At 38.6% G+C, this 27,989-nt stretch overlaps 6 protein-coding genes across 11 annotated transcripts; 3 read left to right on the top strand and 3 right to left on the bottom strand.

Moving 5' to 3' along the window:
- Positions 1–43: 43 nt before the first annotated feature.
- On the bottom strand, positions 44–1,034 carry LOC131324583 (major allergen Pru ar 1-like). Its single transcript, XM_058356590.1, has 2 exons — positions 739–1,034; positions 44–553 (listed from the first exon to the last, which is right to left on the bottom strand). Exons 1-2 carry the CDS (start codon positions 924–926, stop codon positions 265–267), a joined length of 477 nt encoding a protein of 158 aa, XP_058212573.1. The 5' UTR covers positions 927–1,034; the 3' UTR covers positions 44–264.
- Positions 44–8,769, bottom strand: LOC131324584 (major allergen Pru ar 1-like). Of its 4 annotated transcripts, XM_058356592.1 has the most exons (3): positions 4,859–5,158; positions 4,340–4,676; positions 44–215 (listed from the first exon to the last, which is right to left on the bottom strand). In XM_058356592.1, the coding sequence occupies exons 1-2, from the start codon at positions 5,044–5,046 to the stop codon at positions 4,388–4,390; spliced, it is 477 nt and encodes a 158-aa protein (XP_058212575.1). In that variant the 5' UTR covers positions 5,047–5,158; the 3' UTR covers positions 44–215; positions 4,340–4,387. The 4 variants fall into 4 exon arrangements, with proteins under 4 accessions (XP_058212575.1, XP_058212577.1, XP_058212574.1 ...); XM_058356594.1 differs by lacking the exons at positions 44–215; positions 4,859–5,158 and adding an exon at positions 8,494–8,765 and having other exon boundaries at positions 4,193–4,676; XM_058356591.1 differs by lacking the exon at positions 44–215 and having other exon boundaries at positions 4,193–4,676.
- Positions 8,770–14,819: 6,050 nt separating this feature from the next.
- Positions 14,820–15,845, bottom strand: LOC131324581 (major allergen Pru ar 1-like). The gene is made up of 2 exons (XM_058356588.1): positions 15,577–15,845; positions 14,820–15,341 (listed from the first exon to the last, which is right to left on the bottom strand). Exons 1-2 carry the CDS (start codon positions 15,762–15,764, stop codon positions 15,053–15,055), a joined length of 477 nt encoding a protein of 158 aa, XP_058212571.1. The 5' UTR covers positions 15,765–15,845; the 3' UTR covers positions 14,820–15,052.
- Positions 15,846–17,174: 1,329 nt separating this feature from the next.
- Positions 17,175–18,092, top strand: LOC131324580 (major allergen Pru ar 1-like). Of its 2 annotated transcripts, none has more exons than XM_058356587.1 (2): positions 17,175–17,480; positions 17,585–18,092. In XM_058356587.1, exons 1-2 carry the CDS (start codon positions 17,297–17,299, stop codon positions 17,875–17,877), a joined length of 477 nt encoding a protein of 158 aa, XP_058212570.1. In that variant the 5' UTR covers positions 17,175–17,296; the 3' UTR covers positions 17,878–18,092. The 2 variants fall into 2 exon arrangements, with proteins under 2 accessions (XP_058212570.1, XP_058212569.1); XM_058356586.1 differs by having other exon boundaries at positions 17,191–17,484; positions 17,589–18,092.
- A 2,891-nt stretch (positions 18,093–20,983) lies between these two features.
- Positions 20,984–22,008, top strand: LOC131324577 (major allergen Pru ar 1-like). 2 transcript variants are annotated; one of them, XM_058356583.1, is made up of 2 exons: positions 20,984–21,333; positions 21,470–22,008. In XM_058356583.1, the coding sequence occupies exons 1-2, from the start codon at positions 21,150–21,152 to the stop codon at positions 21,760–21,762; spliced, it is 477 nt and encodes a 158-aa protein (XP_058212566.1). In that variant the 5' UTR covers positions 20,984–21,149; the 3' UTR covers positions 21,763–22,008. The 2 variants fall into 2 exon arrangements, with proteins under 2 accessions (XP_058212566.1, XP_058212565.1); XM_058356582.1 differs by having other exon boundaries at positions 21,039–21,337; positions 21,474–22,008.
- A 4,735-nt stretch (positions 22,009–26,743) lies between these two features.
- Positions 26,744–27,647, top strand: LOC131324578 (major strawberry allergen Fra a 1-2-like). The gene is made up of 2 exons (XM_058356584.1): positions 26,744–27,043; positions 27,194–27,647. The coding sequence occupies exons 1-2, from the start codon at positions 26,856–26,858 to the stop codon at positions 27,480–27,482; spliced, it is 477 nt and encodes a 158-aa protein (XP_058212567.1). The 5' UTR covers positions 26,744–26,855; the 3' UTR covers positions 27,483–27,647.
- The last annotated feature ends 342 nt before the right edge of the window (positions 27,648–27,989 follow it).

Here is a 27,989-nt window from a genome sequence, read left to right as displayed (position 1 = left end):
AAAAGAGTGCAAACAAAAATAATAAAGTGTGAAAATCACTATCTGAACAATGTGATTGAGATTCCATGACGATCTTATCGAGTGATATATCATGGGTGTTTCTTTGAAGAAAGATTACAATATAACGTCATTTTTATTGAACAAAAGCAACAAATTCGGGAAAACAACAAGAAACTGAAGATCACACCTTAAATCCTGATACAAAAGCAAGCATGCTCATCAAATAGAAATCGCTACATAAACTTAATTTGGAAAGCTTTAGTTTCAGGCATCGGGATTTGCCATGAGGTATGCCTCGATAGCCTTGAACATGGCCGAGGCCTTTTCTTTGCCAGACTTGATTTCCTCTTCTGTGACCTGAGCATCACCTTTGGTCTGATAAATACTCCTGTTCTTGCAGACCGATCCTCCATCGGCAGAGGCTACGATCTTGATGTGATAAGAGATTGAATCGAAAATGCCCATCAAAGCATCGCCTTCAATTACGCTGTAACTGTAGGTGAAGTTCTCTTTGTCAATGGCATCGACTCTTTGCTTCACACTCTTATAAGCACTGCCTGTAAATTATAAGTAGCAAATGCATGTTAGTTTACCAATAGGAGAAAACCAACTCTAATGAAATTCTCCACGGACAATTAATCTCACTCTATGAACTATTTTGTCAAGCAACAACAATAGTTTCCAGCATAGAAATATTATGGCAAGAACAAGATAAATTGGTATAATTAAAGTAGTAACTAGCCTTCGCCAAGGGTGATGAGCTTGATAGTTCCGGCTCCTCCGTCTCCTTCAAGGGTTTCCACACTCTTGATGGCTTGGGGAAGGATTTTGGGGATGAGGGTGTCGGCATCAAGGACAAAGGCCTTGAACATCTTGGATGGAGAAATTGAGGAAGAGACCTCCATATCATAAGTGATGGCACCCATGGTAGTTTGGAAGTGTGAAAAAAATGAACTGCTGAAGAAGAAGAGTAAAGAAGATTAAGGAGAAACTGCTCAAGAAATGTGAGGAAATGGTGTAAGGAAAATGTGAGAAATGGAGGAGGTATTTATAGAGTATTGAAGTCTTGTGGTCCTCTTTTGTGGGCAATTGAGTATTCTAAAAACCTACACCACTTTGATAAATTATGTGAGAAAACTATTGGAAATAAATAATTTGAAGTCAACAGAAAGGAATGTCAAAGTAGCCATTGTTAGGAGAAGGAGCAAATTAAAGAAAAGAGTTCACACATCTTGACAGTCCATTTGTATGATCAAGGGAAAGCTTCCAAGCTTGGCTGTCTGTCAAGAGCAAATGGCTCTTGACAGAGCTCAATGGAGGAAAAAGATTCATGTAGCCGACCCCAAGTGATTGGAACTTAAGGCTCGGTTTGGTTTCGGTAAGTGCATAATAACACTATTTATGAAATCAGGGGTGGCCTGGTGGCTCGTGCCACTCTCCTTAAGGCTCGGTTTGGTTTCGGTAAGTGCATAATAACACTATTTATGAAATCAGGGGTGGCCTGGTGGCTCGTGCCACTCTCCTCAATTTAGCTCTGCCCTTGTCTAAGATGTGGTAACAACCGGGCATAACTCTCAGTGCCTCTAAGGTTTGAAATGTTTGGCCTTCGTAGGAATAGAACCTATGACCTCATGGAAAAACTCTTATTGTTTTTTCATAACCACTTGGTCAAACCCCTAGGAGTTGATAGCCACATAAATTTGAACCAATTTTAATAATTTGAGGATCATTCTTTTCGGTTGTTATTTTGGTGGTATAGTGTTCGACATACTTATTGGTGGGTACAGCTTGGAAATTGTAGTTTGAAGCCTTTTGGGACATCAATGTTGAACACAGACTACTGTATTGGGCCATTGGCTGCCTTTTGGAACCTGAACTTCTAGAAATCAAACTTGTAGAAATGGTAGTGTACACTTAAATGATCATGAATCACATTTCCCTGATAATTTTGTATTCACAATCATTTATGCGCATGTCGACTAATCTCGGAACTTTAAAGTTACTGTCCAAGCAAATTTCAAGAGGTCTGAAAGATTTTGTGGTTAGCAGTGGAAGTGAAAACTGAGAGTTCAAAAGGATAAGCTCCTTACTTCTTGTCATGCTCCCATTTAATCAATAATTTAGTAACTGCAAATAAACATGAATCACACATAGGAAGCCCTAAGTTGGACATTCCCAATCTTCTAACAAAACAATACCTACACCACAAAATGTTGCAAGAAACTAATTAATAAAAATCTTCTAAAAAAGAGTAATTAAAGTTGTAGTCCACACTACAACTCGCACGTTAATTCGAATACCACGGAGGCCAAATATTTCAAATCTTGGGACAGCTAGAGGGTTTGACCGTCGTTAACTTGAGGATTTGATCAATTATTTGGATTTATGATCATCCGTTGAACCGTTCATCTTTCGTATTTATACGAAATTCATTGAATAAAAATTTGGGTTCATGTGGACTAATTCAGTTGTTACATCATTGTCAAAAGCAATTTGAAAAATGTACATAGTCAAGCTACCCCAATTTTCGAATGTGATACACCCCCGCTCCCCATCTAGACTTATCGTATAAGAGAATTTTGACCGGCGCGTAATGAATAGAATTCTTGTCTTCCGAGAGCTGAAATCCCAAAAGATAATTATTAATAAATGTCTTACCAAAAGATAAAAGATTAATAAAAAATTTCAAGCGTCTCAATTGATGCAACTTTTTTTTTTTCTTTTTAAAACGATAACATGTGATATTATTAATTTTAATCAAAATACATCAAGTAGAAGACTCGTTTCTACACAGGGATAATGGCTATCCCCCTACCCCAAACCAAACAACATTTCCCAGCAAAAAACACACACTTCATGCCATAAGCTTGGATTGAAATCCAATCGAAAAATTAAAAAAAAAAAGAAAGGAAAAAATCCATAACATCACAAACCATCCTAATCGGTCACCGGTAGAGCCTTTGTGACCACGACCAGAAATCACGGATCTCCGAAGACCTCAAGATGGTAACAAGAACCACAACCATGCATGGAAGCCAGCCCACTGGTGACCACGTGTTGGTGGCGATGGAGGAGGAGCGGCGGAGGAGGGATTAGTGATGAAGGAAAGCCAATAGAAAAGAAAAGAGTAGTGCACCGAAAGAAACTCTCAAACTGAGATCAAGAGAGAAAACCCTCATTGAAAAGTAGGAGTTATTGAAAGCGAAAAAACCATAACTAGTAGAGGAAGAAAAACATACTCCATTAAGGGTAAAGCCCTCCCTTCTTGCCACTGCATATGGGTGGTGAAAACTCTAGGACGAGGGAGGGAAAGGAAGAGAGACGGCTAGGGAGTTTTTGAGAGAGAGATAATTGATACTACCTCAGTCTAGGATCCGGGGTACTGTAGTGCACCCCCGTGTAGTGCACGTGTATAGCGGCACATAGCCGTCGATCTCATCAATTAACGGTCCACATTAAAAATCAATTATGACCGGTAATAAATGATTTTTATCAGTCATAATTAAAAATTATATCTCAACCATTCATTGTCAAGATTGATGGTTTTTGTGTGCCCTACAAAATGCCTTGCAGGGCCTTACATTATAGAATTTTCCAATCCCTCAGTCTAACAATTTTGGCCCTTTATGGAAAGTCGTGTCACTGTTTGATTGAAAAAATTACACATTTTCTTGCATATTAGTAAAATTTTTCCGCTCAGAAGTTGACTTTCCACTGTGCAGTTCGAAATTCTCAGTAGTTTTCCTATGTGGATAAAATTTAATTTGTACAATATGTTGGTATAGGTAAATTAAAATGCAAAAACTCATTTGAATTTTTCCGAGAGTATTGGTAGAAATACAATTTAAAACACAATTCCGAATACAACTGTATCCAGAGTCGTTTGATATATATATATATACACACACACACACACACACCGACATTTCGGACGGCTTCGAAGACAGTTATGTCTCGAATTGTGTCCTAGATTATTATATTTTTTTTTTCAAGTGATACAAAGGAAGCCAATTTAGTGCAAATTAGAGCAAGGCATTGTTGGAATCGACAAGGAGAACTCCACATACAATTATAGCGTAATTGAAGGCCATGCTTTGACGAGATTTGAGTCAATCTCTTTGAGGTACGGACGAAAAAAGAGTATGAACAAAAAAAACAAAGTGTGAAAATCATTATCTGAACAATATTGTTATTGAGATTCCATATATATCATGGGCGTTTCTTTGAAGAAAGATTACAATATAACATCATTTTTATTGAACAAAAGCAACGAATTCGGGAAGAAAACAACAAGAAACTGAAGATCACACCTTTAAATCATGATACAAAAGCAAGCTACACACTCATCAAATAGAAATCTCAACATAAACTTTGGGAAGCTTTAGTTTCAGGCATCAGGATTTGCCAAGAGGTATGCCTCAATAGCCTTGAACATGGCAGAGGCCTTTTCTTTGCCAGACTTGATTTCCTCTTCTGTGACCTGAGCATCACCTTTGGTCTGATAAATACTCCTGTTCTTGCAGACGGATCCTCCATCGGCAGAGGCTACGATCTTGATGTGATAAGAGATTGAATCGAAAATGCCCATCAAAGCATCGCCTTCAATGACGCTGTAACTGTAGGTAAAGTTGTCTTTGTCAATGGCATCGACTCTTTGCTTCACACTCTTATAAGCACTGCCTGTAAATTATAAGTAGCAAATGCATGTTAGTTTACCAATAGGAAAAAAACCAACTCTAATGAAATTCTCCATAGACAATCTCACTCTAAGAACTATTTTGTCAAGCGACAATTATAGTTTCCAGCATAGAAATATTATGGCAAGAACATGATAAATTGGTATAATTAAAGTAGTAACTAGCCTTCGCCAAGGGTAATGAGCTTGATAGTTCCAGCTCCTCCGTCTCCTTCAAGGGTTTCCACACTCTTGATGGCCTGGGGGAGGATTTTGGGGATGAGGGTGTCAGCGTCAAGGACAAAGGCCTTGAACATCTTGGATGGAGGGATTGAGGAAGAGACCTCCATATCGTAAGTGATGGCACCCATGGTGTTTTAGAAGTGTGGAAAAAAATGAACAACTGAAGAAGAAGAAGAGTAAAGAAGATTAAGGAGAAACTGCTCAAGGTATGTGAGGAAATGGTGTGAGGAAAATGTGAGAAATGGAGGAGGTATTTATAGTGTACTGAAGTCTTGTGGTCCTCTTTTGTGGGCAATTGAATATTCTAAAATCCTACACTACTTTGATAATTATATGAGAAAACTACTGGAAATAAATAATTTGAAGTCAACAAAAAGGAATGTCAAAGTAGCCATGCATTGTTAGGAAAAGGAACAAATTAAAGAAAAGAGTTCACACACCTTAATGTCCATTTGTATGATCAAGGAAAAGTTAATTAAGAGCATTTCCAAGCTTGACAGTCAATGTTTATTTTTCCTTTTTAATTGCTTAACTCTTGTCAGATCTCGTCTGCTTAATGAAAAAGATAGGAGGGTTTTCACTCGAGCCAGTCTTCTTGTCGCGATCCTCTTTCGAGTTAAAGCTTTGCTCTCCTCTCTTTCAGAGCGCCACTTGTTAATTCGGAAGTTTATATTTTGATTTTAAGGCTTATATGGCAAAATGAAATATGTATTCAATTTTTTCCCCCACAAAATCCTTTCTCATGCATGGAAGGCAAAAAACGTTTTAATTTCTACAGTTATACTCATTCATGCCAAATGCCACGAAGTGATCAAAGGTAGTTTTCCATCAAGGTTGGATTTGATTTTTGAGGCAATTGTAAGGTTGGAGTTACTCTAAGAAGTAGTAGCTAGGTTATTTTTATAACTCTAAGTGTCCGGGTCAGCTTTCGCACACTTCGACTAATTTTGGGGATCACTCTTTCCAACCGTCCAATTGCGGAGAGCCGAATTAAAGCCGGAGGAAATTAAGCTCTGTATGGACTGGCTCCAACTCTAATTAAGATGTAGTCAGTGTATGATAATGTCATTAGTTGGTCTAAATTTTTTGGATTTTGGCCAGAAGTTATATTTATTCCAGTCGGCCGGCCAAAGTAACCCAAGTTGATAGCTAGCCACATAAATTTGAGCCAATTTTAATAATTTCAGAATATTTATTGGTGGGTACGCACAACTTGGAAATTGTAGTAAATGAAAGTCTCCTGGGACACCAATGCTGACAATAAGACTATTGTATTTGGGCATGCATTAGCTGCCTTTTGGAATTTGAACTTCTAGAGAAATCAAACTTTTGTTGAAATGGTTATACACTTAAATCACGAATCGCATAGTCTTGACAATTGGGTGTTCGGGCTCGTTTACGGGCGTGTTGACTAATCTCGGGAATCTAAAGTTAATAAATTTCTAGCGGTCCCAATGATATTTTGGTTAGCAGTGGAAGTTGAACCTGAGAGTTCGAAAGGATAAGGCTCTTTACTTTATCATGCTCACATTTGATCAATTAACAGCAAATAAACATGAATAACGCATGGAAAGCCCTAAATTGGACATTGCCCATCTTCTAACAAAACAATATCCCTACCACAAAATGTTGCCAAAAACTAAAATAAAATCTTCTAAACAGAGTACATGAAATTCTCTACACAACGAAATAGGAACGAATAACTTACTAAAGAAAATGCTCAAGAAAAGTATGCCAATAAAAATTGTCCCAAAAACTAAATAATATTACTCCATAGTAACATAGAATGCCAGTCAAGTTTGTTCTTGAATATGTTAAATTCAAAGTCACAATCTAAAGACCATTTCTACTGCGTGGACCGCAGCGACTTAGATCGATTGCAAGCTGATTCTTGGTATTCGGATTGACGAAAATTTATTTGGTGGTCTTGAGGCACCAATTATTTAAGTAGAGGAACAAACCAATTATTAGCTCATTGATCAAGTATCTGGATCCATGATGATGATAAGTTGAACCGTTCATCGTTCCTATTTATACACGAAATTCATTGAGTAACCATTTCAGTTCATGTTGACTAATCAGTTGTTTTTTTATAAACAAGTTTCTGGTTAGCTTACGCGCATCTCGACCAAACCTACCGTCCACTAGCGGGGCCACCACTTAATATCGGAGTAAATGCTCCATATGGACTGGCCCCAAAGAAGTTATCACCTGAGAAGTTTTGAATTCGAGAACTTAATTAGGAGGAGGCAAACTCCTTAGTTTCAGTCTTGACCATTAGGCCAACCCCTTGAGGTTTCTAATCAGTTGTCACCTCATTGTCAAATAGTAAGTCTACCCCTACCGCTCTGTTTCAACGCTCCCTCCACAGCAGCACTCAATCTCACCGTCCGTCTCTGCAATCAATGGTCCGGATTTAAAAAAACTCTTTCAGGGAATAGTTTCAGGGAAGAAGAGTTAAACTCTTTCCTGAAAAAGTTCTTTTAAAATCCGGACTGTCTAAAATACTTTTGGACGGTAAAATTGAGAGCGGTGGAGTAATGAATTGAAATTTATTTATTTGAATTGAATTCATGCCTTCCGAAAGCGCTTGAATCTTAGGTTTTCATACCGCATTGTATAAGGACGTTATTAAATAATTATCTTACCAAAAGATAAAAACATTAATCAAAAAATTTCAAGCATATGTCACTGGATACCTCTGTCTAACAGTTATGGTACTTTTTGGAAACTTGGGGTTCCTGTTCGATTGAAAAAATAACACACTTTCATGCATATTTTAATTTTTCGGCGCAGAAGAGTCCGTGAAAATCACTATCTGAATAATGTCATTGAGATTCGATTATTGTACTATGACTCTTATCAATCGATACATCATGGACGTTTCTTTGAAGAAAGATTACAATATAGCGCCATTTTTATTGAACCAAAGCAACAAGTCGGAAAAACAACAAGAAACTGAAGATCACACCTTTAAATCATGATACAAAAGCATGCAAACTACACACTCATCAAATAGTAATCTCAACAAAAACTTTGGGAAGCTTTAGTTTCAGGCATCAGGATTTGCCAAGAGGTATGCCTCAATAGCCTTGAACATGGCCGAGGCCTTTTCTTTGCCAGACTTGATTTCCTCTTCTGTGACCTGAGCATCACCTTTGGTCTGATAAATACTCCTGTTCTTGCAAACGGATCCTCCATCGGCAGAGGCTACGATCTTGATGTGATAAGAGATTGAATCGAAAATGCCCATCAAAGCATCGCCTTCAATTACGCTGTAACTGTAGGTAAAGTTTTCCTTGTCAATGGCATCCACTCTTTGCTTCACACTCTTATATGCGCTCCCTGCATATTATAAGTAGCAAATTCACATGGAAATTAGTTTACCTTCAGAAAAATTAGCTCACGTTAGATTCTCCAAAGCTAATTGCACGGTAAAAACTATTTTGTTGTTTCCATACCAGATAACAAAAATCTTAGCTGATTTTGGAGTTCGTGGAAGCAACAATAGTAGTTCGGGTATAAAAATATCAGGGCAAGAACATGGTAAATTAATTTGTAACAAAAATAGGAACTAGCCTTCGCCAAGAGTGATGAGCTTGATAGTTCCGGCTCCTCCGTCTCCTTCAAGGGTTTCCACACTCTTGATGGCCTGTGGGAGGATTTTTGGGATGAGGGTGTCGGCGTCAAGAACAAAGGCCTTGAACATCTTGGATGGAGGGATTGAGGAAGAGACCTCCATATCATAAGTGATGGCACCCATGGTAGTTTAGACGAAGTGTTGAAAAAAAGAACTGAAGAAGAAGAGTAATAAGAAGATTAAGGAGAAACTGCTCAAGGTATGTGAGGAAATGGTGTGAGGAAAATGTGAGAGATGGAGGAGGTATTTATAGAGTACTGAAGTCTTTTGGTCCTCTTTTGTGGGCAATTGAGTATTCTAAAAAGCTGCCACTTTGATAATTATGAGAAAACTTGAAAATATATAATTTGAAGTCAACAAAAAGGAATGTCAAAGTAGCCATTGTTAGGAGAAGGAACAAATAAAGAAAAGAGTTCACACATCTTGACAGTCCATTTGTATGATCAAGGAAAAAGCTTCCAAGCTTGGCAGTCTTATATTTATTTTCCTTTTTAATTACTTAACTCTTGTCCGATCTCGTCGGCTAAACGAAAAAGAGAGGGGGTTTTCACTTGCGCCAACCTTCTTGTCGCAATCCTCTTTCGAGTTAACATTTTTGCTCTCCTCTCTTTCAGAACGCCACTTATTCATACGGAAGTTTATATTTTGAAATATCACAATTATAAGTTTAAGGCTTATTTGGCAATTGATATACGTATTCCAATTTTTTCCCACAAAATCCATTCTCATGCATGGAAGGGAAAGAACGTTAATTTCTACAGCTACTGATTCATGCTAAATGCCAGGAAGGAAGTGATCAAAGGTAGTTTTCCATCAAGTTTGAATTTGATTTTTGAGGCAATTGTTACATTGGAGTTACCGTAAGAAGTAGTAGGTTATTTTATAACTCAATTGTCCGGGTCAGTTTTCGCACACCTCAACTAATTTTGGGGCCCCTATCCAACCGTGCACTTGTGAGGAGCCGAATTAAAGCCGGAGCAAAGCTCTGTATGGACTGGCATTAGTTGGTCTAACTCTTTGGATTCTGGGCAGAAGTTATATTTATTCCAGTCGGCCAAAGTAACCCAAGTCGATAGCCACATAAATTTGAGCCAATTTTAATAATTTCAACATATTTATTGGTGGGTACAACTTTGGAAATTGTAGTAAATGAAAGTCTTCTGGGACACCAATGCTGACAATAAGACTACTGTATTTAAGCATGCATTAGCTGCCTTTTGGAATCTGAACTTCTAGAAATCAAACTTTTGTTGAAATGGTTATACGCTTAAATCACGAATTGCATAGTCTTGACAATTGGGTGTTCGGGCTCGTTTACGAGCGTGTCGACTAATCTCGGGACTCTAAAGTGAACAAATTTCTAGCGGTCCCAATGATACTTTGATTAGCAGTGGAAGTTGGAAAGGATAAGGGTCTTTACTTGCTGTCATGCTCCCACTTGACCAATTAACTGCAAGTCAACATGAATCACGCATGGGAAGCTGTAACGCCCCTAATTTTGGGTACGTTAAATAGACAATTTTATTGGAACTTCAAAATAGAGTTTGGCTCATTATTACGTCACAACCTCCATAAGAGTACTTTCATTACAAAACGGAGGAAAACTAGGGTTCCTAACTACAGATCTGTCTGCTCCTCCATCCTAGCCAGTTCTTCAGCTCCAAAGGCCTCCAAGGTGTACAACTCACCTTGATCATCTACAAAGTCTGATACATTATACCAGTGTCGCCACCAGTATAATATGTCAGGGTCACCAAAGATAACACCATGAGCTACGAGAGCTCAATAGAATAATTCATACCCACTAACCCTTAAATTACAAACATTAGATCATAATATTAACGATTTCCACATAGTACATGCATATCTAACAAAACAGTTAACAAAGACACATCCACATTCACAATTCAAATTAACGTTGGTGTCCATGATTTTCTGAGTTTCTCCTACGCGACTCGTTGTGGACCGTGTCTCCATTTATCATTTATCAAATCAATATTTTCAAAATCATTTTTAACACACCCAACCTCGGTTTCGCCGTTCTGGTCTCCCGAGTATCTTCACAACGGTTCCGCCGCACCGAGTTCCCATTGGCACACAAAAACATTGAATTTGGCATTGACTCCTCTCCACGAATAACCAATCCACAATTCAAAACCCTCGATTCCGCCGCTCCGGGTTTCCGAGTATCCTTACAATGGTTCCGCCGGTCCGGATTCCCATGTGGGTTCTAAAAAAATCATTAAACCAATTGCGTTGACTCCTCTCCACGGATAACCAAACCACAATTCATCCCTCGGTTCTTCCGCTCTGGGTTCCCGAGTATACCACAATTGGTCCGCTGCTCTGGATTCCCATTGGACTTTTCGAAAATAGTTTACACACGCACTCCTCACAATGGGCTACCAAGTCCGGCCACATTGTAGTTTCCAAAACATTTCTTTTTTGCAAATCACATTATTCCATTAACCACACCCTAGGTATCATGTTTCTACTTTCTCAATTTCTGTGTCTCGTTTTCATGCAACGACTCCGCGGTAGGACTTTTCACATACGTAATCATAAATCATTCATTGTAATATTGAAACTAAACTAGCAAGATCATCCAACTCTATATTACTAATCATGCTCAAATCACCACTTAAAGCATAACGCCACACGTACGGATGCATTTGGAGTGAAAATCGCTTATGCTTTATCACACAACAAGTAATACAAACAATTCATGTATACATGCTCATAATCATCCTAAAGATCAAAATACGAATACTTCTATCAAATGATAAAGTCTTATCTTTCAAAATCCGTTCTTTCTTTCTTTTAGAGAAGTTCAAAACAACATATGTTTTTCCGGAAAATAAGGTCGATATGTTCAACATCGTCATATTTCTTTTCAAGTCTTTAGTAAAACACTTTTTAAGTTCTCATACATTTCAAACAAAACAACAATATATACATTTCAAACGTACAAGTAATATACAACTTCTAATTATACTTAGAGAAGTAAGTAAGGATAATCTACGTATACTTAGAGATAATGAGGACGAAAAATCTATCGTTCTTCTTGGCGGTAGGGCGGCTACGGAAAAGTAAGTATGTCGACTAACGAACGGAGTGACTTCCTACGGTAAGCTTACGGTAGTTTTGAAAGAGAAAGATTTCTCTCGAAACTAGTTCTTAACTAAAACTACTCACTTTTTGGATCGAAAGAGTGGTCGAGTGGTGGTTTGGTGGCGGCCTAGGTTGAGTTTCTTGAAGAACTTCAAGAAAAACTCAAGACCACTAAGAACAAGAAGAACAAAGAACAAATACAAGGATTCTAGAGAGAGAAGTAGAAGGATGGAAGGTGTGAGTTGAATGGTAAGTAATGAGTGCTATTTATAGCAAAAATCTTGGCTTCAATTGGCAAGACTAACTTTTATTATCCAAGGGACAAATTTTTCCCTAACAATTATTATTAAATGGGTAAAGAAGCAATTATGATAGGTATGGCTTTGAAGTGACAAATCATGAAGGGTTTTTGGTCTTGTCTTGTCCTAGGATGGCTTGCTTGCAAGAAAGAACAAAATAAAGTCTAGAAATGAGTTGTCATGTTGTACTAGGCTTGAGTGTACAATAGGTAGCTTGTTTGAGTGTCCAATACACAAGCGCACACACACACACTGATCCTCTCTCTTTCTCTCTCTCGGCCTCCCCTCTCTTTCCCTCTCTAGGCTTCTCTCTCTCTCCTTCCCCCTCTCTCTCTAGTACCATGTGTGTGTGTGTGTGTGTGTATATATATATATATATATATATATATATATATATATATATATAAGTACTAAGTAGTCCTAATAGGTCTAGGAAAAGAGTGAGGGTTATGGGTTTTCAAGTGACAACTCAATGAAAAGAAAATAGGTCTACTTTTTTTGGAAGCAATATGATGGAATTTAGTTTTGACTTGTCTAGTCAAATCTAGGTGTACTTCTTGGATTTTTTTGGCAAAACTTATTTCTATTGCTCAAAGGATAAAATTTTCCCTAGTAATTATTACCCAAAGATTAAAGAGGAAATAAGGAGAAGGAATATTCTTGAAAGAATATCCTTTTGAAAGTGACATTTCAATAAAGAAAAAGAGTAAAGCTAGGTTTGCTTCTATTGGAAGCAAAATGATGACTTCCTTTGGTCTATGCTCTGTCTTGTCAAATCTATCTATTCATTGGCAATTTTCAATGTTTATTATCCAAGAAATAAAAATTTCTTTAACAATTATTATCCAATGAGTGAAGGAATAATAATGATAAGGCTTGAAAAGATTAGACATGAAGTGTAATAATTACCTACCTAGGTCTAAAATGTTCAACTAGGGTTGGAGGGGTTCATAAAGTTCAAAGAGGGTTGAAAGGACTCATCCAGGGTTAGGGAAAAATAACTAGGTGATTTGGTAGTTAGGTTTCTCCAACTAATTGGTTAAAAGTTAACTATACTTGCCATGCAGAATTTCTAGCTAAGAAATATAATTTTAAAGATTTTATTTCATTGACTAGGAAAATATACAAGTGTTTCTACAAGCATATTTGTCTTTAGAAAATGACTAGATTGTCTGGTACGAAGAGATTTAATTTTAAAAGTCTCAAATCTAATTACGACGGATTTTTAGAAATTAAAAAGGAATTTTAAAAGCAAATCCAAGTAATTAAAATAAAATTTAAAAATTTAACAAAATTTTTATTCACCAAAAATCAGAGTCGTTACAGAAGCCATAAATTGAACATTTCCAATCTTCTAACAAAACAGTATCCCTACCACAAAATGTTGCCAAAAACTAAATAAAATCTTCCAAACAGAGTAATAACTAAAATTCTCTACACAAAGAATTAGAAACAAATAACTTACTAAACAAAATTGTCCCAATGAAGTACTCTCAATATTAGTCCATAGTTACATAAGGGCCAGTCAAGTTTGTTCTTGAATATGTTGTAAATTTCAAAGTCACAATCTAAAGACCATTTCTACTGCGTGGACCGCAGCGACTTGACTTAGATCGCAAGCTGATCTTGGTATTTGGATTGACCAAAATTTATTTGGTGGTCCTGGGGCACCAATTATTTTAGTAGAGGAATAAACCAATTATTAGCTCATTGATCAATTATCCGGATTCATGATGATCAGTTGAACCGTTCATCATTCCTATTTATTTTCGAAATTCACTGAGTAACCATTTCAGTTCATGTTGACTAATCAGTTGGTTTTTTTATAAATAGGTGTCTGGCCAGCTTATGCGCATCTCGATTAATGCTACGAGATGATAAACCCACTGTCCTCTAGCGGGCCCACCACTTAAGACCTAAGTAAATACTCCGTATGGATTGATCCCAAAGAAATTGATATCACCATAGAGCTTTTGAACTCGACAACTTAGGAGGAGACAAATTCCTAAGTTCCGAGCCTTGACCGTTAGGCCAACTCGTCGAGGTTTCTAATTAGTTGTCACCTCATTGTCAAAAGTACTTCGAAAAATATAGAGTCAAATTATCCCTATTTTTTCTCCAATATCTAGACTTATCATATAAACGAATTTTGACCGGCGGGTAATGAATTGAAATTCATTTATTTAATTGAATTCTTGCCTTCCGAGAGCGCTTAAATCTTAGGTTTTCATACCACATTGTATAAGGTTATTAAATAATTATCTAACCAAAAGATAAAACGTTAATCAAAAAATTTCAAGCATATCACTTGATACCTCCGAAAAATCTATGAGTACCGACCATTGGGGGAGAGAAAACGTACCGACGGCCGCCGGCGGGCCGTCTCCGGCCACCGGACGGCCGATCCGAGCCGTTCAAAAATTCTAAAAAATAAAACCGAGGGGGTCACCGCGGGAATCAAGGGCATCCGAGGTGTTTAGGGTGCTTGATCAAAGCACCCTTTTTTCGTGTATATATGTACACACACATATATACACGAAAAAAGGGTGCTTTGATCAAGCACCCTAAACACCTCGGATGCCCTTGATTCCCGCGCTGACCCCCTCGGTTTTATTTTTTAGAATTTTTGAACGGCTCGGATCGACCGTCCGGTGGCCGGAGACGGCCCGCCGGCGGCCGTCGGTACGTTTTCCCTCCCCGTGGTCGGTACATATAGCAACACTCACTGATACCTCAGTCTAACAGTTTTGGTCATTTTTTGAAACTTACGTTCCTGTTCGATTGAAAAAATAACACACTTTCATGCATATTTTAATTTTTCCGCGCAGAAGAGTCCATGAAAATCACTATCTGAATAATGTCATTGAGATTCAATTATTGTACTATGACTCTTATCAATCGATACATCATGCATGGATGTTTCTTTGAAGAAAGATTACAATATAGCGCCATTTTTATTGAACAAAAGCAACAAATCGGAAAAACAACAAGAAACTGAAGATCACACCTTTAAATCATGATACAAAAGCAAGCTACACACTCATCAAATAGAAATCTCAACATAAACTTTGGGAAGCTTTAGTTTCAGGCATCAGGATTTGCCAAGAGGTATGCCTCAATAGCCTTGAACATGGCAGAGGCCTTTTCTTTGCCAGACTTGATTTCCTCTTCTGTGACCTGAGCATCACCTTTGGTCTGATAAATACTCCTGTTCTTGCAGACGGATCCTCCATCGGCAGAGGCTACGATCTTGATGTGATAAGAGATTGAATCGAAAATGCCCATCAAAGCATCGCCTTCAATTACACTGTAACTGTAGGTGAAGTTCTCTTTGTCAATGGCATCAACTCTTTGCTTCACACTCTTGTATGCGCTCCCTGCATATTAGAAGTAGCAAATTCACATGGAAATTAGTTTACCTTCAGAAAAATTAGCTCACGTTAGATTCTCCAAAGCCAATTGCACGGTAAAAACTATTTTTGTTGTTTCCAAACCAGATACGAAAAAACTTGGCCGATTTTGGAGTTGGTGGAAGCAACAAAAGTAATTCCGGTATAAAAATATCCGGGCAAGAACATGGTACATTAATTGCTAACAAGAATAGGAACTAGCCTTCGCCAAGAGTGATGAGCTTGATGGTTCCGGCTCCTCCGTCTCCTTGGAGGGTTTCCACAGTCTTGATGGCCTGTGGGAGGATTTTGGGGATGAGGGTGTCGGCGTCAAGGACAAAGGCCTTGAACATCTTGGATGGAGGGATTGAGGAAGAGACCTCCATATCATAAGTGATGGCACCCATGGTAGTTTAGAAGTGTGAAAAAAATGAACTAAAGAAGAAGAGTAAAAAAGATTAAGGAGGAACTGCTCAAGGTATGTGAGGAAATGGTGTGAGGAAAATGTGAGAACTGGAGGAGGTATTTAAAGAGTACTGAAGTGTAGAGGTCCTACGGGTGTTGGAATGGAACTATTCTTAAAATATACCCGGTTGATTATTAGTTATAATAAATTCATTTAGAATAAACTTTTTTGAAAGTCAACAAACAGGAATGTCAAAGTAGCCGTGCTCAGGAAAAGTAGTAAAGAAAAGTTTCCACATTATTGGTTCATTTGTATGAGCAGGGAAAAGCTACCGTAGGACAATGTTACATGTTGGTCTCCGGATTCAAGTGGGGCTCCCGTTAGTGGACGATGGGCTTATTACTTATTGTCCTTAGAATTAGTCGAGGTGTGCGAATGTTGACCCGGACACCTGGTTTTCAAAAATAAAGTTACATGTTGGTTTTATCTTTAAAAAAAAAAAAAAAACAGAATTTAGGTTTTTTTTTAGTTTCCCATAAGAAAAGTCATGTTGATAGTCTAGAATATGTGGGCCAATTTTTTTATTTTAACAATTGGTGGCTTATTCGTATTAGGTTTGGGGGGTTCGACGCCCACCTCGGTGCTATCGATTCTTTTGTTTAACCAGTCCACATGGGGTTTGCCTTGGCTCTAATTAGGTCTCTACTAGACGATGGGATTAGTCCCCCAGATTAATCAGCCCATTACCGAGGTATTGAAACTCCAATAGTAAGTTGAGACATGAGCAGCAATAGTTATTTCGATTCTGTTATCGCACATAAAAAGTTATTCTGATTTTTTTAAAATCAACTCGATAGGTGGGTCACCCGATTCGAAGAGAGAACTCTTAATAACCAAGCCAAGAGTCAAGGCTTTCCGTTTCAATGACCTCCCAACCCCCAATCCATATGTTTCAAAATTAACTCGACGTATATGTTTTTTTTCGTCAGAGGATAGAAAGATAATTCTACTTATTACTCCCACTAGACAATTGCTGACTAGGGGAGGGTATGAGGACCCTTAAACACACACACACAACTCAACCCAAACTCCCGATGTGTGAGCCAGCCCAGGACACAAGCCCAAAGAGCCTGCATACCCGGAACCCTATGTCAGACCGATAGGCCTGCAACCTGCTGGAATGTCTATATGATCAATGATTGAATAGAGTAGCCGACCTCCAATTAATCTAGAAGGCTTGGAATGGACTCTCCCAGGGGTTTGATTTCAACATCTTTATACAATTGTTTGTGGTCAAAATTAATGTCCCCAAAAGAATTTATGATGTGGATTTATGTGATGGGTATTCGGAATCATTTTATTCAATCAGCTTTTGGAAATTTTGTTGGACTATGGATCCTAGACTCACACTATAAATAACTCATCTAGTTCTCATACTTCACTCATCCCAATATCTCTTCCTCTACTACCAATTACTAGATCCTTCTAATTCTTCTCATTGTTCATTTCCTCACTTCTAGCTAACACATTACCATGGGTGCCATCACTTACGATATGGAGATCCCTTCTTCAATCCCCGCCCCCAGGATGTTCAAGGCCTTTGTTCTTGACGCCGACACCCTCATCCCCAAGATCCTTCCACAGGCCATCAAGAGCGTGGAGATCCTTGAAGGAGATGGAGGAGTTGGAACTGTCAAGCTCACAACTTTTGGAGAAGGCTAGTTTCTGTTTCCTTTCTCTAATACGATCAATCGTATGATGAGTTGATTTAAAAAAAAAAGGCAAACTAACAAGCATTCTAACTAATTTTTGAACATGCAGGCAGCGCTTATAAAAGTGTGAAGCAGAGAGTTGATGCCATTGACAAAGAGAACTTCACCTACAGTTACAGCATCATCGAAGGTGATGCTTTGATGGGTCTTTTTGAGTCAGTCTCTTACCACATCAAGATCGTTCCCACTCCCGATGGAGGCTCTATTTGCAAGAACAGGAGCATTTATCACACCAAGGGAGATGCCCAGGTCACAGAAGAGGAAATTAAGGCTGGTAAAGAGAAGGCCTCAGGCATGTTCAAGGCCGTCGAGTCTTACCTCTTGGCAAATCCAAATGCCTAGAAACTAATACTTAGTCCCAAGGGTGTGGACAACTTGGGTTACATATTCTTACGAGTGTGCCTTTGTATGATTTGTTAAAAGTGCGATTTGTTGTTGTTGTTGTTGTTGTTTGCCATTGAGTGTTTTCATTCAATTAAGAAGACTATTGTAGTCTTTCCTCAATGCAATGTCAAAGTGAATGAAGGAATATAAATTCTAACTTCTTTGTTAAACTATGCAATGCCCATGTGATCATCATTCTCTCATCCTTGCTCTATTGAAATCTCTGCGCCATTGATCCCCGAAGCTATTGTTGAGGTAATTTTTTCACATATCTCACACATATTTTTGATAACTCAGTATCCGGCTCAATAGATCGACTAATACAGAGAATCATTTCAACTATCCACTAGCTCATACAAGATTTGATAGCACACATGTGGAGTTGAATCCCAGGTTAACTAAAGGTTTCTCAAACCTCCTGGTTGTCAGACGACTACCATTGCTTCAATCCCTAGAGGTTAAATCCATCCTACAAGACACATTCATTAGTGAAAGATATACTATGACAAAGTTCCAAACCAATGCTCACCTAATTGCCTCAACTCCCACCTCCTTCTTAGATAGTTTAGATCGATGCTAGCTTGCTAACATTTTTAATGGGAAAAAGCCTTTATGCCCAAAATTAATGCTAATATGCTTCTTAGCCTAGGAAAGTTAAATTTCTATTTCCGGGCCAGTAAATTTTGAGCTAGGCTACTCTGCATTATGACTTTATGAGGTTGGACTGCAGAGAGCTGTTCATGTATTCTCAGTCAAGGACGGAATCAAGATTTTACCCTAGTAGTGGCGAAATGTATACTAAAAAAATCTAGTGGTGGTGAGACTATAAAAGTTACGCATAATTTTTTTTATATATATAATAATTGTATTTTCTAAAATTCTTGTTGTGGCGGTTGCCGCCACTAGACCCCCCTGGTCCCATCCTTGTTCTCAGCTGGCCGAAGACACTTCTAATGATTCAGATTTATTGAAAGAATCTTTCTAAGGACATATTCTTCCCATGCATGAATTGTTATATAAAATCTAGACCATTTGGACTATTAATTGTCGAGATGAACGACTGAAATGTAAGTGCAGAGACTTATCTCCGGTCCAACTGTTGAAAAGCCGATTCCTAGATAAAACTTAGTAGAATTTGGAATAACAAAAAGTAGTATTGGTGCTTTACCCGTGAATGGGATCCATGATTCAACTCAATTGCCCACAGTAACCGTTGCTTTAATTATCAAAATAAAATCTCTTTTTTCGCCATGCCAAAAAGAAAAAAGGTCAATGGCCCACTGGCACATGGTTTGAGGGAAAATCTTTATTTACGGAGTTTCCGTATTTACGGAGGTCAATCTCGGCCGTCCAAAAGTATTTTGGACGATCCAGATTAAAGGCAAACTATTAACGGTAATAGATATTTATTACCGGTCAAAGATTAAAAATATATCTCAACTGTAAATTGGCGAAACGCACGGATGAGATTACGCGTTTTCCGTGAACGACTTAATCATGACCTCTCCATGAATAAATTTCTCTCATGGTTTGAATTTATTTCCAAGGAAGCCAGTGAGACAATACAACTACTAGGACGTTGATGGTCAACATTGACGTCCCCAGAAGTCTTGAATTCAATTGGGCTCTGATGGATGATTCCCTGCTCAATAATTTCAGAGTGCCTTTCTTCATTCTCATAACCGGGTGTTTTGACCAACTAATTTTGGCCTCCGAAATTAACGATTGGACAAACATCTCAAACCTCGAGATATCGAGAGGAATTTTGTTGATGTTCGCCTTGGGTGAGAGTAAGTTTACCCACATTCAATGAGATACGTTGCAGGTTCCGATGTGGTAATCAAAATCACTTATTCTATATGAATCTATTGATTAGTAGATCGACCACGCAAAACTCAGCTTAATCGAATACCGGTGAGTGCTCAAGAAAGAAAAAAATCAAAATTGCTCTATAAGTTACAAACCCAGGACCGGTCCCGGAGTAAGCCCCGCAAGCTCTCGATCTTGGGCAACCCCCTAGGTGGGGCAACCAAAAAAATCCCAAGACTTATAACAAACCCAAGTATTGAACTTTTGGATCCAAGGTGAGGGTGAACAAAATTGCTCTCCAAGACATCATGAGTAACTTGTCCAAGCTGTACCCATTTCTTAAATAATCCCAAGAGTTATATTAATTAGTCTAAATAATCGAAAGCGCATGAAGCAAAAGAATTTTAGAAAAAGAGAGTGATCCCACCAAATAATGAAATTGGGTCTAATATATATGGTAGGCTATAGACCTAGGTATTATAATGGGAGAAATATATAAAAATATTCTGGTCGGAAAGTAATACATCGAATTATTTACTACCTTATTACCCAGTAACTATATGTACAGATAAATTAAAAATACCAACAAATTATTCCTTAGTGCAAGTAGGGTTAGTGAAATGATTATTGAAATTATATTTTTTTTGTAAGTAGGGTAAGTGAAAGTTTATCGGTCATAAATTGAAGGTTTATCCAGTCATCAACTTTAGATGACTAGGATTATTCGGGATATGTGTAAACTAACCTGAACAACCAGTTATTAAAAGAGTTTAACTTCTAAACCGCCGTTTGTGGGTCCAACTGGCTTTTATTGGAGTAATCTAAACTGTTTATCTTATAGAGCCTGCAGAGTAGCATATTCCCACAAAAAAAAAAAAAACAACTTAGTGGTTTTTTCCACGTATATTCGTGTGTTCTTTGTCTTCTTTACACACTCTTTCTATTTGCTTTGCAATTTATGCGATTCTAGTTTCCAAGATCCGTAGGGACCTCGTGGGTTGAACATGGAGGTTGATTCCTAACGGAACGCACGATGGAGCCCGCAATGGGCGGCAGAGATCGTGGATTGGCAGCGAGCTAGAAAGTCTTTCTTGCATATCTCCTGCATGTGAAGTCTTTGATTTCTTCATTATTCCTTTTCCATGCGATACCGATTTTTTACCATTCTTCTCTGGTTCCATTTCAAATAATCAATTTCCAACGACTTTCACAAATCAACTTGCTCATCCTTTGGAATAGTCCACACAAGTGAGGCCGACCTTAGACCCTACAATCTATAAATACCTCCTCTACTTCTCACATTTTCTTCACCCCAATTCCTCACATATACCAATTAAAACCTTCCCTATTCTCTCTTCTTCTTCTTCTTATTCTCCTTCTTCTTCTTCACCTGTTCATTTTTTTCTCACTTCCAAAGCACCATGGGTGTCATCACCTACGATATGGAGGTCTCTTCCTCAATCCCACCAGCCAAGATGTTCAAGGCCTTTGTCCTTGACGCCGACACCCTCATCCCCAAAATCATCCCACAAGCCATCAAGAGCGTGGAAATCCTTGAAGGCGATGGAGGAGCCGGAACCGTCAAGCTCATCACCTTTGGCGAAGGCTAGTTTTTCGTTACTATAACTATGTTATAATGTTCTGTATTATTGCCTTAAACTAATGTTCTGTATTATTATTTGAACTAAATGTTGTATAGGTAATTGATCTAACGAATCTGTGTGCTACTCTGGATATGCAGGCAGCGCGTATAAGAGCGCGAAGCAAAGAGTGGATGCCATCGACAAGGAGAACTTCACCTACAGCTACAGCGTGATCGAAGGCGACGCCTTTGCGGGGATTGTCGAGTCGATCTCCTACCACATCAAGATCGTGGCCACCCCCGAGGGAGGATCCATCTGCAAGAACAGGAGCATCTATACCACCAAGGGCGACGCCCAAGTCAGTGAAGAGGAAATCAAGGCCGGCAAAGAGAAGGCCTCCGGCATGTTCAAGGCTATCGAGGCTTACCTCCTGGCAAATCCCGATGCCTAAAAAACCAGAGTTCCTAAGAATATATATTGATCTGTGTATGTTCTTATGAGTGTGTCTCTGTTTTCAAAGGTGTGGTTTTTGGTTTTTTTTTTTTGTTTGCTGAGTGGTGGCTTTCGTGGATTGCATCCAATAAAAAGGTAAGGAATTTGTATTGTAATTTTCCATCGGACAGATGTCTCTATGAGTGTATCGATTTATAACACTCATTATGGGTTTCAGTGATATATATAGCCTTATTCTTTGCAATATAAGTCTTATGTCAAATATTTTTTTGATTAACTTTATTCCACTGATAGTACTAAATAAAATAAAAGAATAAAAAAAATTAAAGGAAAAGTATAGCAAAAAGGATGCCACAATTCAAGGCAATTTACCTCCTTTTTAAAGAAGAAAAAAGAAGGTAAATTGTCATACTGGTTGAAGTGTGTATTTTAATTTAGACATACATGTTAAATTTTAAATTGCAAATTGCAACATAAGCCTTGAGAAAAGTTGATATCCTCACATTTGAAGCCAAATAGGTCCCAATTAACCTCTCCTAGGCAAAAGAATATTCTAGTACCCCCTCCATCCCAAAATAATAGTCTGGTTCGCAAAACGAGGACTTAAAAATAATAAATTTTTTGAGAAAAAAATTCAAAAGTTTTCATTAATTTGAAGAACTCAATGATATGTAGTATATTGTCAAAAAATTAAAAATTAAAAAATTTTATTCTAAAAATTTTATGATTTTTAAGTCCTCATTTATGAGCTGAACTATCATTTTGGGACGAAGAGAGTAACTGTGAACTGTGGAGCATGTCAAAGGAGCACATAATAATTTTCTTTGACCTTGAAAATCTTTTATACTACAGAAGATACAGAAAATTATATTCGATCTTCATAAGACATATTCCAAACCATATTACAACTCTACATTGATGCAGAGTTGTAACAGTTTTTCAATGCAATCATATGTAATGTGGGGCCAAGTTTCTCAATTTATACTATAAATTCAAGCCCTCAAATCCCATGTACCCAAATTTTCCTTTAGCCTTTGGCTACCTTAAGAGTCATAATTACTTTATCCGTTTACCAGAGCTTTGTTGACATTCAAGGCACTGGATAGAAATCACATTGCGCAATCATCTACCGGGACCATCGCAATGCTTTGTTTTAATTAAAGAGTCGGACAGTGGAAAGCATTAGCCCCTGTCCTAAGCTTTAAGCTCTGCCCCTGTTTGTACGTAGCACAAAATGTATGCTTATTTTAGTCAAATCCCTCAGAATGCCCTTCGCTCCTGCACTAAATCATTCTTCTACGCTCGCACTATTAACCATTGCTCTAGTGAATTTTAGTATATCGGAATATTTTTTACAGATACTTTCACGCTTATGCTCACATTCGCACATGTGCATGCAAGTGGAGAGAGTTTTGGTAAACATTCATTTTCTGGTATTTATTAGCCAGACCGTTTTGGTCTTTATCAACCCACAACGCAAACTTCAATAAGAAATTATGAGAGGGCCAAAAGTGTTCCCTTTCACCTCATTATAATGTGGGGTTTTGATTTGTTCTAGCCGTTCAATATATATCCAAGGAAAAGGCAATGTCCCTAACAAACACGTTGGTGGTCAACATTGATGTCCCTATTGTTTGGTTGGAAAACTTGATCTTCTGTTTCTATAATTGAGTGTCCGGATCACTTAATTTGCGCACACTCCGACAAATCTCTAAGTCGAGTAGTGTTTACCAATTTTTTCCTAGATCAGAGATTTCGGGAAACAATGCCAACAACAAAAATAAGGGCGAATGCGGCTATGTCTCCACAAGACGGATCCGTGGTTCCACGCCGTATTTTAGGACTTCACCTGAAGAGAAATGGTAGTCGAGTCAAATGTGAGATTAAGAACAAAATTGAAGACAAATGGAAGAGACTTCCATTAATCTTCAACGATTGATCCATCGCCGTGAGCGACACATCGAAGATCCTAAGTTAAGCTTAGAATATGAAATTCTACTCCTACTCCTAATTATAACCCGAATGGGTTAGTAGTGCCAAAAATTAAGACAAATAAAGATAGACTTTGATTTGTTGGAGAGGAAATACAATAAAGTCTTAAAAGACTATTTATAGAAAACAACAAACGTAGGAAATAGCTTCCTAACTTCTCCACTAGTTTTCATTCAATCTTTTGCTTCCACTTGTCAAAATAACTTCCCACTTCCCTTCAAATGTGTAGGAGCATGACAAGTGTCCTTTTAACTTCCACATGTGTAGGAGCAAACCAAGTGTCCTGCATGCAAATAATAATAAAAGGAATACTAATATTAGTTCTAATATTAATACGAATACTTAATAATAATAAAATAGGAAGCATTCTCATAATTGCCACCTTTCGGTCGATCATCGACATGCGGTGAAATGTGATGTAAACAAGTAGCAAAGAAATTACGGGCCTACTAGCGCCGGTGCTTTTATTTTTTCTCCGAAAATCGTTTATGCAAGTTCAATAATAAGGGTCGTTAGCTTATTATTTGTTCATTGTTTCCTTTTGGAAGGGATCAAATTTCTATTTCTATCTTTTTGGTTCTTTTCATCTGGATATATACGAAAAAGATTGACTAAAGATGAATTCACAAAAGTAAATACTCGTAGTAAACAAGACAAACCAAACGGACATACTGGTTTTGTTCTTGGTTTGCGTGCAAATTTGTTTCTCATCTTGTCGCTGCCTCTTTTTTTTTTTTTTTTTAACGTTGCATTTAATAGGTGCCCTAAAAGTTACAAATATCCATTTCTGGCACATTGCTACTCAAGACTTGGAGTTAATAGCCGGATAAATTTCCGGTGACACTTGCTTGCACATCGATCAATCTCAAAAGACTCTGAAATTATTGATCGGGTATACTTTCAATAACACTTATGAGCACCTCGACTAATGCCATCAACCAGCTAAAAGGAATGTCTAGTCAGATTAATATTTAAAATTATGAATTCCCTCACATGTTTTTCATTAACCGAAAAAGTTGCATTTTCCCTCCACCTTCCTTCTCCCACCGCCTCTCTCTCTCTCTCCTCTAGCCACCGACGACTGCCCGCCACCTTCTTTCATACCCCAGATTAGGGGTGTGCAAAAAAACCGAGCCCCGACGGACCCGACCCGAAAGGTTTCGGGCGGGGCCGAACATGTGGTTCGGTCAAGTACGGGTACATTTTTCTAAAAAAATTAGTTTTCGGTTCGGGGCTTGGGGTGCTGTTTTTTCTTACCCGACCTGACCAAACCCGACAAAAAGGGCAACGAATTCATATAGTTTACTTCGGTTTTGGTCGGACCCGACCTGACCAAAACCCGACCCGACCAAAAAAATCGGGCACGCGGACGGTTACCCCCACTCCTTCAGTTCGGGTTCGGGGCCCAAAAATTCAATACCCGACCAGTCGGGTCGGGTTCGGGACCAAACCCGACCCGTCCGACCAGTGCACACCCCTACCCTTGACTTTTCAGAACTACATTTATATCCCTGTTTTGGCAGTGAATCTTTCAATTACCTCCCAAAGAATTCACATTAGTGCCCCCTAAAATGTTTTTGAGACCACTTGGAAATTTGAAATTTCCCAAACATGCCATGTTTTGAGCCTAAAAACCATTGAATTAACGTGACAACACTACTAAACTTTCTAAAGATGAGAATCTATCAGGGTTAACTGCACACGTATACGTACATTACGAGCTTTACGGTGAATAATGTAGCAGGCCGAGCAAAATGGCTCGGCCATTCCGAGCGTGATCAAGTATTACTTTCAACTCCAAGACATCTTTCTTTGGACGTTCGGATCAGGAACCGTAGCCGAAGGTCCCTGTCGCCGAGGGTTCCTCTACTTACACCTTTAATGCCTCATTCCCTACACCTGCTCGGGGTGGAGGATACGTTCGTTCGGATAATTACCGAAGGTCCCACAACATGCTCGGTGCCGAGCATGGCTTGGTCGACGATCCAGCTCATCCGCATCAGAACAGCAACTATGGCTATGATGACGGTCGTGACGTCATTCGAACGGTTATGAGGACAATGATGGTGGCACGTGAAGGTGCCAGCTCATCATAAAAACGGTTGCAAAACCCTAAACGTGATGCAACAGTGACATCAGCCGACGCGTGTCAAGCGTTGGTGCAATCTTGGAGACCAAGCGAAGGGTTTCCTATAAATATCCCATTATGCCTTCTTGGAAGAGGTACGCTCAAACAAAACCCTAGCTCCCAATCTCTAACTTTTCCTGGCAAGCAAACTGACTCTTGCACCGGAGGGCCATCCCGGAGAACCTCCGGTGTGGTCTTTTAGTCGTGCTTCATTTTGCAGGACTGAGTAAAGGAGACAGGAGCTAACTCCGAACCACCATTCAAAAAGGACGAACCACCCAAAATGGAGCCCCACAAATAAGTAAATTTTTTGTGCTCATTTCCAACATTTGCGACAACATGTGTAAAACTCTTCAAGTCTTCAAAGTAGAGGGCTGAGGTTAAATTTATTTATAAGCTATATATGTTCGTGTTGCAGGGTATTCATTTGAATAACTTTCAAGTTTCGGGTTGGTTAAGTGGTCGGAAACTTAGACTTGGTTGGACAATGTTCAGGTTCAAATCCCCATAGCCACACGTGGTGGGATGTTAGCTTCGGTCCCGACTTAGGTGCGGTACTGGGATCCCCTACGATAGTGGTGTGCTGTGACCAAACGATACAACTCCCTGGCAAAGGTGACTAAGAACCATACTTGCACTACCATTTTAAGCACCTAAAAAAAGAAAAAAAAATTCAATAACTACCTTTCAACGAATACTAGTTGGATTCAAAAGTACGTATTCTATTTAAATTCAGTTTCTTGTCCAGAACGGAATATATTAGAATAGTCCACTTCCCAAACAATAACGGAATATATTAGAATAGTCCACTTCCCAAACAATAGGACTTTTAGACCCCAAGTATTCTATAAATACCTCTTTTAATTCTCACATTTCCCTCACACAATTTCCTCATACCAATCTATCCTCTGTTACTCTCACTACTTCTTGTTCTTCTTCATCCTTTGTTCATTTCCAACTTCTAAACCACCATGGGTGTCATCACTTACGATATGGAGGTCCCTTGCTCAATCCCTCCCGCGAGGGTCTTCAAGGCCTCCGTCCTTGACGCTGACACCCTCATCCCCAAGATCATGCCACAGGCCATGAAGAGTGTGGAAACCCTCGAAGGAGACGGAGGAGCTGGAACTATCAAGCTCATCACTCTTGGCGAAGGCTAGTTTCTCTTCTCACACTACTAATTTTCAATGGCCCTTCAAAGATAAACTTATGCCAATTGTAGAGTACTGAGATTGTCATTTGTAGAAAGATAAACAATTTGAAATACAAACTAATGTGTATGTGTTTTCTTTTCTTAATATGCAGGCAGCGCTTATAAGACTTTGAAGCATAGAGTTGATGCTATCGACAAAGAGAACTTCACCTACAGTTCCAGCGTAATTGACGGTGCTGAGTTGATGGACAAGTTCGAATCAATCTCTTACCACACCAAAATCGTACCCGGTCCCAATGGAGGATCCATTTACAAGATCAGAAGCATTTATGAGACCAAAGGTGATGCCCAAGTCACAGAAGAGGAAATCAAGTCCGGCAAAGAAGCGGCCTCAGTCTTGTTCAAGGCTTTAGAGGCCTACCTCTTGGCAAATCCTGATGCCTAAATCTAGAGCCTAGCTAGTTGCTAAACTCCTTATTGAGAGCTTAGCATCTATCAAGAGTGTGCTTTTATTTGACTTGTTAGAGATTGGTTTTTTGTTTCCGGTTGTTTGTCTATAGATGAGGGCATCCATTCAATAAGGAAGACACTATTGTTGTCTTTCATTAAAGCTATGTGTTTTTGACAGTATCAATGTATAATGTTTAAGCTTTTTTCTTAAACCATATCCCAACACGTTGAAACGAGAAGTACAATTTGTTTGCTGCAGTCATAGTCGACGAGTAATTATTCAATACTCTCGGAGTATCATGCCACATTTTCACATGGTACTCCCACTCAATTAATACGTAACGCCAGATTGTTGCTATTCAACACATGTTAGTATTTGGATTTGCTCAAGATCTCAAGGTTGGCGGGCATTTCCTTACGACGAAGACCAGCAACCATGAGCGACTTGATCAAGGTTCTGAAAATGATTTTTGAGTCGATCGAGAATAGTATTCTCTCTGCC

Source organism: Rhododendron vialii, chromosome 4a, assembly GCF_030253575.1.
Source record: "Rhododendron vialii isolate Sample 1 chromosome 4a, ASM3025357v1".
Lineage (NCBI taxonomy): Eukaryota > Viridiplantae > Streptophyta > Magnoliopsida > Ericales > Ericaceae > Rhododendron > Rhododendron vialii.
Note: the sequence above shows the minus strand (reverse complement) of the source record. Positions and strands in the feature narration are given on the sequence as shown.